The 11,034-nt window shown below is 31.3% G+C and overlaps 1 protein-coding gene and 1 long non-coding RNA gene across 2 annotated transcripts; one reads left to right on the top strand and one right to left on the bottom strand.

Moving 5' to 3' along the window:
• Window positions 1–1,140: 1,140 nt before the first annotated feature.
• Window positions 1,141–6,883, top strand: LOC106475364 (large subunit GTPase 1 homolog). The gene is made up of 3 exons (XM_022379493.1): window positions 1,141–1,365; window positions 3,172–3,219; window positions 6,673–6,883. Exons 1-3 carry the CDS (start codon window positions 1,165–1,167, stop codon window positions 6,808–6,810), a joined length of 387 nt encoding a protein of 128 aa, XP_022235201.1. The 5' UTR covers window positions 1,141–1,164; the 3' UTR covers window positions 6,811–6,883.
• A 932-nt stretch (window positions 6,884–7,815) lies between these two features.
• On the bottom strand, window positions 7,816–11,027 carry LOC111083181. The gene is made up of 2 exons (XR_002608848.1): window positions 9,741–11,027; window positions 7,816–9,533 (listed from the first exon to the last, which is right to left on the bottom strand). It is a non-coding gene; the product is annotated as an uncharacterized LOC111083181 (long non-coding RNA).
• Window positions 11,028–11,034: the final 7 nt, after the last annotated feature.

The raw sequence follows: 11,034 nt of genomic DNA, 5'->3' as shown, positions 1-11,034 counted from the left end.
GATAAAGGAAGAATCACTGTTTAAAGTAGATTATGACCCTTGTTTTATGTCTCAGCACCAATGTATTAAATGTGATAAAGGAAGAATCACTGTTTAAGGTAGATTATGACCCTTGTTTTATGTCTCATCACCAGGGTATTAAATGTGGTAAAGGAAGGCTCACTGTTTAAGGTAGATTATGAACCTTGTTTTATGTCTCAGCACCAATGTATTAAATGTAGTAAAGGAAGGTTCACTGTTTAAGGTAGATTATGAACCTTGTTTTATGTCTCAGCACCAATGTATTAAATGTAGTAAAGGAAGGCTCACTGTTTAAGGTAGATTATGACCCTTGTTTTATGTCTCATCACCAGTGTATTAAATGTGGTAAAGGAAGGCTCACTGTTTAAGGTAGATTATGGCCCTTGTTTTATGTCTCATCACCAATGTATTAAATGTGATAAAGGAAGGATCACTGTTTAAGGTAGATTATGACCCTTGTTTTATGTCTCGGCACCAGTGTATTAAATGTAGTAGAGGAAGGTTCACTGTTTAAGGTAGATTATGGCCCTTGTTTTATGTCTCATCACCAGTGTATTAAATGTGATAAAGGAAGGATCACTGTTTAAGGTAGATTATGACCCTTGTTTTATGTCTCGGCACCAGTGTATTAAATGTGGTAAAGGAAGGATCATTGTTTAAGGTAGATTATGACCCTTGTTTTATGTCTCGGCACCAGTGTATTAAATGTAGTAGAGGAAGGTTCACTGTTTAAGGTAGATTATGGCCCTTGTTTTATGTCTCGGCACCAGTGTATTAAATGTGGTAAAGGAAGGATCACTGTTTAAGGTAGATTATGACCCTTGTTTTATGTCTCATCACCAGTGTATTAAATGTGGTAAAGGAAGGATCACTGTTTAAGGTAGATTATGACCCTTGTTTTATGTCTCATCACTAGTTTATTAAATGTAGTAAAGGAAGGATCATTGTTTAAGGTAGATTATGACCCTTGTTTTATGTCTCATCACTAGTTTATTAAATGTAGTAAAGGAAGGCTCACTGTTTAAGGTAGATTATGACCCTTGTTTTATATTATCTGTCTACAAGGTTGTTTAAGTTTATGATATTTTGTCTCACAGTTACATTATCTATTTTTAAAACATTTGTACAATATTTCTATCAGATATGCGAGGCTTCATGGGACCACGAGGACTTCCTGACACAGCTCGTGCTGCTCGTTTCATTCTGAAGGATTTTGTCAGTGGAAAACTTTTATACTGTAACCCACCACCAGGGGTAGAAAGATCAGACTACCAAAAATTTCCTCCACCACAACCAAGGAATACTTCCAGGGAGATAACGCCACATCAACTTCGTGTGATGAAGGTTAGAAGCTTGTGTAAAGAGTTAATTTCAAATTGCTTAAAAAATAAAAATGAACATTTTTGTTTGTTTAGTATTTACTGTAATAACAACAGTGGTAGTTGTTTTACTGCTGTTTTTGTCAGTAGTTTACTTAGATGTGCTAGCTTTCTTATTGCATGTGGAATTTGTCCTTACCTTTGTTATATTGAAGAAATACTATGTGACAACTTTAATTTCTTTTACTTACAAAGAAATTATTATGTTTTTGATGAAGAAATACATTCAATAATGATAAGCGTGATTTGTCTTCATAAATGGTTATTAAAATCGTTGACATCTGGTAGAAGTTCAACCAGCAGTCATAATGAAATTGTTTTAACTTTGAACCTAGGTGTATTGATTCAACAAATCTGGATTTAAAAGAACTACCAGATTAAATAGTTTGAACTTGAAGCTTTGAAAGTTTTCATTGTGGTGTTTTTTAAGAAACAATTTAAAGTGCTTACCTTTGTTGTATATTTTAAAACTTACCTATAAAGTTTGTACCCTAACGGATCAGTGATGAGTTTACAGAGTTATGATGCTAAGCCTAAGGGTTAATCCTCCATGGTATGGATATCCTTTTGTGCTAAAAATAATAAATATGAAAAGTTTTTTATTTTATAAACTGGAACAATTATCTTTGTTTTGACGTGAAAAACACCTCACTTGTAACTCACTGTAATAATGGATTTATACGTAGCACCACTTGCCAGACATGATAATGGATCAGATCCATATTCTTACAGTTATAGAACTTCAGAGGTGAATCAATACGTGCCTCAACTTTCCTCAACATACGTGCCTCAACTTTCCTTGTAATACATCTACAAGGACATGTGATATGACTATATAATTTTAAAATGAATGCTTTAAAGCAAGGTTACGAGTTATTTTATTTGTGTTGTTTAAAGAGACTTAATTATTTAATCTCATTAATAAATAAATGGACAACAACTCAACAAGCCCCGATTAGTTAGATCTGTGGTTTAAAAATAACATTGTTTGATTTTTTATTTTTAAATAACATTGACTTGTTTTTAAATAGCATTGTTTGACTTTTATTTTTAAATAACATTGTTTGGCTTTTATTTTTAAATAACAATGTGTGACTTATTTCTAAATAGCATTGTGTGACTTTTATTTTTAAATAACATTGCTTGACTTATTTTTAAATAACATTGCTTGACTTATTTTTAAATAACATTGCATGACTTATTTCTAAATAACATTGTGTGACTTCTATTTTTAAATAACATTGTTTGACTTTTATATTTAAATAACATTGTGTGACTTATTTTTAAATAACATTGTGTGACTTTTTAAATAACATTGTTTGACTTTTATTTTTAAATAACATTATTTGACTTTTATTTTTAAGTGAAAAATGTTGAACTTGTTTTCCTCTTTCTTTCTTCCTTTTTGCAATGGTGAAGTTTAGTTTTAAAACATTAAATTAATCATTTGCTGTTATTTTTTATTTTTACAAACATGGAATCTACGCCTGTGTCTTAACCTATCAGCTTAATGTTAATTCAATAGAACTGTTTATATGGGTTTCAGTTTCTTTAATGAGCCATTCATTATTCTACATAATATGTATAACTTGTGTGGTTAAACCTTTTATCAGTTTCTTTAGTTGATAACCAGGTATTTCAGATAACTTAAGAATGGTACAAATAAATCATACAAAAGATCTATAATAGTTTTTCATGGACATTTGTAATATTTACTAAATTTTATTTACATTAGTTGTTGTATTGTCTTATATTTCTGTCTTTTACGCAGAGTGATCGTATCACAAGTAAAGAAATCGACAGCGAATTCTTTAGAAAGGTTTGATTTTTATTTAAATACTAACTTATACGTTACTAAACTTATTAAATACATTTTTCTTTAATAACTTTTATTAGTTTTGTGTGTTTAAAACTGGTTTAAAGCAGGTGGAAACTGAAGTTACGTAACAACACCATGGCTGTAACAACAAAGAGTTTTTAATTGGATGTCTCAGATTGCATTGTGGTCAACGAGCTATAATCCAAACATGTTAGTGTAATATAAAACACAGGAATGGCAGTTTAAGTATATTCAGTAAAGACGAACATTAAGATCTGTAATTTAGGACAGTTAAAATTCATAACGTTGATCGTTATATAATAGCTGGCATTCATCTTTGAATCCTTATTCACTAATATTACACTCGAAGAAGCAATTGAAAGAATTCTAAACAGCCTTAATGAAAACAAACTATACTATAGTTTTAACTGCCAACAACTTCAACAGCTGTTTAACTCTTTGTGCACAGGTGGGATTCAAAGTGCAAGACCTTCTACAGAGTGCCATTCGACATTATATTATTTATTTAACGTCAGGGTTATCAACTGTTTTTTTGGCCCTACGTTGCTAATTTAGTGGCAGTTAGGGTAAAGGAGAACAAATACCAGATACATCGTATATATGTATGCCGAGAAAAACTACTGGTATGAATTTAGAAGGTTCTAGAGGTTATATAAATAGAATTTTCAAACTGTACGTTGGACAAAAGTATTTTTATTCTTCACACGAACATCATCTTCACTCTGACTTGTCAGAATCTGAGTCAGACTGGTGTCTTCAATTTACAGACATATCTTGAGGACAGATACTTTTGTAACACATCTGATTTCTAGTGTACAACAGACTTTTACAGTTCACTGAAAGTTTGACGCATTTTGTGTAGATACGTGTGTTAACTTCAGATTTGTAGTTAACATTCCCTCTCTAATAAGGAGTTGGTTCAATGGACATTTGGTTAAACATTCCCTTAGGGACCATCACACTGTCTTGAATGGCCAAATATATATTATGGTAGTGTGGTCACCTTCAGGCCTGACACTAACAAACATATTTGTCACCATGAGCTTGTGACCCATGGGTTACAAACCATCTTCATACAGAAGATACGTTGAACACACTCGTTTCCACAATATTGAATAGCTCAAAATATTTCTAGTGTACTTAGAATCTCATCATTCCTGTATCAATTTTTTCTTTGAAATAGAACAAAATTATCATTTCTGTATATTAAGGCAAGCAAACTAACAAACAGATTTACAGTTTATTGACATTATTCTGTACTCTTCAAAACATAACCCTGTGTCAAATGTTCAATAACAGTGTTCAACATTTCTTCTGTCTCTCTATCCATTATGAAATAACCTCTTTATAAAACAATTGTTATTCTTAACATTCTTTTCAAACCATAACATGTAAATTCCTGTCAAATGAAATAGTCCTTCAGACTCTCCAATACATGTATGCATGCCAAAAACAGTAATCAACCTCTCTACGTAAGTAATTTCAAAAAATCATAATGTCATGTGAACTGTTAAGTGAGACCAGATAAGGCTACTGTTTGGATAGCATTGTACTATCATGTGAACTGTTAAGTGAGACCAGATAAGGCTACTGTTTGGATAGCATTGTACTATCATGTGAACTGTTAAGTGAGACCAGATAAGGCTACTGTTTGGATAGCATCGTACTGTTATGTTGAACTGTTAAGTGAGACCAGATAAGGCTACTGTTTGGATAGCATCGTACTGTCATGTGAACTGTTAAGTAAGACCAGATAAGGTTATGAACAATAAATTGAAGAGTACGTAGTAACTGACAAGATTGTTTAACTCTTAGGAGGATATGATTAAGAGAAGTGCATTGCAATATGGGAAGTAAAATATTAATAAGGAATACAACACATAAATTAATAGCTTTAAATCCTGTATTTCTTTTAGCATATAAAAATTGATACAAACGTTTCTCTTGTGAGATAACAAATCCTTCTTTATTATCGAGAAACAACTGAACTAATTGATGCCATATTTGTAGAAATAACTGGAACAACTATCCTTCTGTCGAGTGCTGTATCTATCTCCAACTAGTATTCTCTGATTTTTAACCCTCCCTAACTTAAATACTTGTTTTTGTGGGAAACGGTACTAGGAACAAAAGTATTAATATTTACTATGCTAAGACATTGTGTCATTTAATAATTTTATCCAACAAATGTTTACTATTAGCTTGGTTTCTTTGGAGAAGTGATAAATTTAGTATGAACCTTTTCCTTAAGTTTTCCTAGTGGATCCCATGGCAATTTTTTCTGTACAAGAGTCGGACGAGAATCAGGTTCCCAGAAACATGTTTACCTGGAAGAAAAGCACAAACTCTGTCCACCTTTGTAGCATGATAGACTTATTTTATGGAGCTCTATCTGAGTAAACATCCTCTTCAACAAGTTACTGATATCAAGTTTGGTTTAATGACCTCAACAGGAACTTGTGTATGGTTTCCATCAGCCTTCTACCATACTAAATGTTTATCTCAGTAAACATCTTCACTAATAAGTTACTGATATCAAGTTTGGTTTAATGACCTCAACAGGAACTTGTGTACCATACTAGATATCTCACTAAACATCCTCATCAACAAGTTACTGATACCCAGTTAACCTTATGCTCATTAAGTTCCTGTGTTGGATATTTTACATGAATTCCTTAAGACACGTTCCTTTCAAGTGTACTTTTTATCAAGGTTATTACTACAAATCTTATTCTAGGCATTCAGTGCTTGACATTTTCACACCAGATGGAGTAGTAATTGGCATATCTAGAAGTGTGGCTAACCAGTTAGGACTTGTTATGTATAATTGTTCGTTATTCATCCAGTGTTCGATGAAATGTTAACTTTACTATCATTGGTAATATAACTTCAATAATTTTTCTTAACTTACTTCTTTGAATTTTTAACTCATTCTGAGGTTTACCAGGATTATCTAAGAAAATTGTTCAGTAATAAATGAATTTCAAATCCTAAGTAATATCCCGCTATTTCTGTTTTAAATTTACAATATTTCCCTTCCACCCAGTTAAAAGTGTACGTAGTTCTACCTGTAATTGTCATATTGCTATACTTATGTGTATGTACGTTGCTATTCCTGTATTGTTTATCATATTATGTTTCCGTTAGTTCTTTATTTTGCTGGAACTTGTAAATTCTGAAACGTCTGATTATAGAAATGTTTGTTTCTAAAGCCATAGTTTTTTGTTTTTCATTATTAGCACTTATGTTGAGCAGATTTATTCATAAATATTTAGTAAAATAATAGCGTCACATTTAAGTATTTATAATATGGACGTTTTAAGTTTCATACAGTCACAAATTATGACTGATGGAAGAAAGTTCAAGTTTTTACATTTGTAACTTAAGTTCATATACAGAGCTAATCTTTACATTTTATTTCTGTATAATCAGGTGAGTCTTCAAGCCCACAGTAAAGGTGTACTTTCCAAAGCACCACCTTCGAGTGAGACTCAGAAGCCTTGGAAGAAACATAATAATAAAAACAAAAAATTAAAACTGAGGAAGGTTTATGCTGATTGTGACCAATGACGTACAAGTTGTCGTTTCTGGAGATAACCTTGCTTGTATATAAAAGAATATAAATAAAGTCTTGATATGGAAATATTAGAGAAGTAATAACTTGAGATAATGGTAACAAGTTGGCCTTGAACATTTCATTTTAAAATAGAAATATTCTACAATATGTTACATATTACGTATGATTTAAGAAAAACAAGGGACCTGTTGATTCATCTAGACTGTGCCATCCACTAAACCAAATTGTAAAATGAAAATAAGACACAAAGCCATCTGTTATCATTCAAATATTTATAAAGCCTTCATCTAAACTCCCTTACGTTAACTGTATCCGACATATTGGAAGGCAACCCATCCCAAAAGCCAACCACCCTGTTAGAAAAATATAGCTGTCTTAGCTAAAGATGACTTTCCAAATAATCTTCTTCTTTTTTTTTTTTTTGTAAAGTAGTAGTATCCTCCTTATAGCCAGCAAACACCCAAACCCATATCATCAGCAAGTTTAAGTAACTTATTGATCATTCCTTCATCTATGTTATTTATTTGAATAAAAAATAAAGAAAGCCCTTAACAGTGAGCCCCGAGTTACTGAACTGTGACATTAATCCAGTTTGACTGAACTCCACTTATAACAAACCTTCCACCCAGACAACCTATCCTCCATACCTACAGAGATAATTTTTCAACAAGACCTTTATGTGACACCTTATCACAAGTTTTCTGAATACACCTGTACCTTCATCTACATAAGCTTTAATTTCTTCAAATTATGTCGAAAGTTTAGTAAGCCTAAGATTTTCAAAAACTTTATCAACCACTGATGAGACAATTATCACCTCCCTTGAAAAGCACCCCCCCTGTGGACTTGTAGTGCTAGAAACCAGGTTTCGATACCAGTGGTGGACAGAGCACAGATAGCCCATTGTGCTTACATTAATATTGATCATTAAACGAGAGAGAAATATAGATGCAAATCTCACAAATTCAAAATAAATTCAAGTAACTACAATCAATTCATGACAGTGTTAAGACATCACTTTATTCCATATTTCACCTATTTTTTTATGTAGCATCCTTATTATGGAACTTTTAATTCACCAGCAGTGGGAATATGTTGTTTGTAAATTATAATCTGGTGGAGTACTGGTATATTAATACATAATTTACAAATGTTTGGTAACTTGAGAAAAACCTTAAAATACATAAATGACTAAATTCAGATATCTGTTTATTTTATCAGTGTTTCACCATTTTCTTAATGTTCAGCCCAGCTCAAGAAAAACTGTAATATTAGAATAAGTTTGAAATGAAACGGTTCTTGGCTACAGCTCTACCTGTCATATCCCAGCCAGACTGAAGAACCCTGATATTAAATGAAAGACCTCATTGATACTGGATATAGTAGATTTAGTGTAGTTGACATGACATTATATTCTTTATAATTACACAAGTGTTAACAAATATTTCTATATAATATGTTGTACAGATGAAAACTATACAACAATTCGAAATTAGGGAAACACCAATGTTGTAGCAATAATAAAATATCTATTAAACCTCTGTCCATTTGTGGGGGTCAAAGTGTACATGGTCTTTTACAGAGTTAAATTCAAAGTTATAAATTCATGATTTCAAAAGTAAATATTAAAATAAATACTCAGTCTTCACATCTCTGTGTTTACTCCAAATTTAAATATTCTTACTACTGCTGCCCCCCAGTGGCACAGTGTTATGTCTGCGGACTTACAATGCTAGAATCCGGGTTTTGATACCCGTGGTGGGCAGAGCACAGATAGCCAATTGTGTAGCTTTGTGCTTAATTACAAACAAACAAACTTACTACTGCTATTCAAGTTTAACATGAATTACACATTATGGTATAGACATTTTATAGCCTTCAATCTTCTTCCTTTACTGAGATATAAACCAGGAATCCAAGCGGACATGCCACACCCTTCTTTCAAAAAATGTTCTCTATGACATTTACTGTTGAGTTTTATAACCAGTAGGAAAAAAAAGTTTCGAGCTATTCTTCCTACAGATCCGATATCTCTGTTGTCGAGGTAACCTCAATTAGGTAAGGAAATTATTGAAGTCCACTTATAGCCAGTTAAATTATAATAGTTTTAGGACATTGTATTTTTTTGCATGTTAATATTTTGTGTTCTTATTTGCATACTTGAAATAAATAAATTGTTACAAAAAAGTAGGATTAAGTTTCATTGGAGTTATATAGCAAACAAAACGAGAGACAGACCTAAGTACTAAATTTCATGTTGTTTTTTTATATTTATTATTGTAAAAGTAAAAGGCAAAAGTTAGAAACTTTTTAAGTTAAATAAAAAAATTTCAAAAATTCAATAAAAAATTTCTTGGTGAGGTATGCATGTGGCTCCTCTTTGCTTGTTACATAATTTGATATTTTGTTTAACATAAGGAGCTATCTTTTCACGGGATGTAAATTGTTAGGAGTCTTAGACTGTTTGGGATAAATATTTGTAATTTTCTGTTGCAATCTACATTCATTCTAGAAATAAACATTTCATGTTTTTTGTGGTGGTTACGATGTCTGTCAAACTGACTTGAGTGAATATAGTGTTAGGGGAAATTAAATTTCAAATTGGTAAGATGAGAAAAAGTATTTTTCTTCTTAACATGAGAATCACCTTGCACTCAGCTTATTCTGAATCAACTAAAATAAATGTAGTTGAAGTGCCTTTTAACATGAAAATCACCTTGCACTCAGCTTAGTCTCAGTCAACTAAAATAAATGTAGTTGAAGTGCCTTTTAACATGGATTTTCATGTTAAAAGGCACTTCAACTACATTTATTTTAGTTGATTCAGACTAAGCTGGGTGCAACGTGATTTTCATGTTAAAAGGCACTTCGACTACATTTATTTTAGTTGACTCAGACTAAGCTGAGTGCAACGTGATTTTACCTTGCACTCAGCTTAGTCTGAGTCAACTAAAATAAATGTAGTTGAAGTGCCTTTTAACATGAAAATCACCTTGCACTCAGCTTAGTCTGAATCAACTAAAATAAATGTAGTTGAAGTGCCATTTAACATGAAAATCACCTTGCACTCAGCTTAGTCTGAGTCAACTAAAATAAATGTAGTTGGAGTGCCTTATTAAAAATGAAGTCTTGTGTACAATATGCCATGTTTACCAAACTTCATTATATACAAAGTTAATTCAGAAGTATTATAAACATTAATTCTCCATTACGGACTTAGTCCAATAGACTGATTCCGTACGCTTAGGGTTAAATAGACTAATCTTGATTTAGGGGTTTAGGTTTCCCTATATATTTTGCTTCTGTATATTTTCTATCTAGGATAGTCTGTTTTAGCTGTAATTTCTTGGTGGGTAACCCATGTTCTTACTTTAGTTTATGTACTGAAACGTAGTTCTCTTCCAGTTCACCACATGTTGCTTTACAAACATAGTTGCTGTTATTGGATCGTTATGATCTCCATTGTTTTATTTTATTTTTTGCTAAGTCTTATTTAAACCAAAAAAAAAACGTAGATGAAAATAGAATAATTTCTACAGTCACCTGTTACCATTGAGATATTTTGATGTGAAGATTTAGTTTCTTAACTATCAGTTTTAAAGTACTTGCACATGTCTATATCTGTGGTTTTATCTAATTTAGAAATATTAATGTCTATATCTGTGGTTTTATCTAATTTAGAAAGATTTATATCTATATCTGTGGTTTTATCTAATTTAGAAAGATTTATGTCTGTATCTGTGGTTTAATCTAATTTAGAAATATTAATGTCTGTATCTGTGGTTTAATCTAATTTAGAAAGATTTATGTCTATATCTGTGGTTTTATCTAATTTAGAAAGATTTATATCTATATCTGTGGTTTTATCTAATTTAGAAAGATTTATGTCTATATCTATGGTTTTATCTAATTTAGAAAGATTTATGTCTATATCTGTGGTTTTATCTAATTTAGAAAGATTTATGTCTATATCAGTGGTTTTATCTAATTTAGAAATATTTATGTCTATATCTGTGGTTTTATCTAATGTAGAAAGATTTATGTCTATATCTGTGGTTTTATCTAATGTAGAAAGATTTATGTCTATATCAGTGGTTTTATCTTAATTTAGAAAGATTTATATCTATATCTGTGGTTTTATCTAATTTAGAAAGATTTATATCTATATCTGTGGTTTTATCTAATTTAGAAAGATTTATGTCTATATCTGTGGTTTT

The sequence above is a fragment of the Limulus polyphemus genome, unplaced genomic scaffold (assembly GCF_000517525.1).
Source record: "Limulus polyphemus unplaced genomic scaffold, Limulus_polyphemus-2.1.2 Scaffold8472, whole genome shotgun sequence".
Taxonomy (NCBI): Eukaryota; Metazoa; Arthropoda; class Merostomata; order Xiphosura; family Limulidae; genus Limulus; species Limulus polyphemus.
Note: the sequence above shows the minus strand (reverse complement) of the source record. Positions and strands in the feature narration are given on the sequence as shown.

Bases quoted from the DNA above. Each gene is read 5' to 3' on its own strand.
- LOC106475364 (XM_022379493.1), top strand. From the start codon at position 1,165: ATGCGAGGCTTCATGGGACCACGAGGACTTCCTGACACAGCTCGTGCT. The intron at 1,366-3,171 runs GTTAGAAGCTTG...TCTTTTACGCAG, and splicing joins ATCAACTTCGTGTGATGAAG to AGTGATCGTATCACAAGTAA. The intron at 3,220-6,672 runs GTTTGATTTTTA...CTGTATAATCAG, and splicing joins ACAGCGAATTCTTTAGAAAG to GTGAGTCTTCAAGCCCACAG.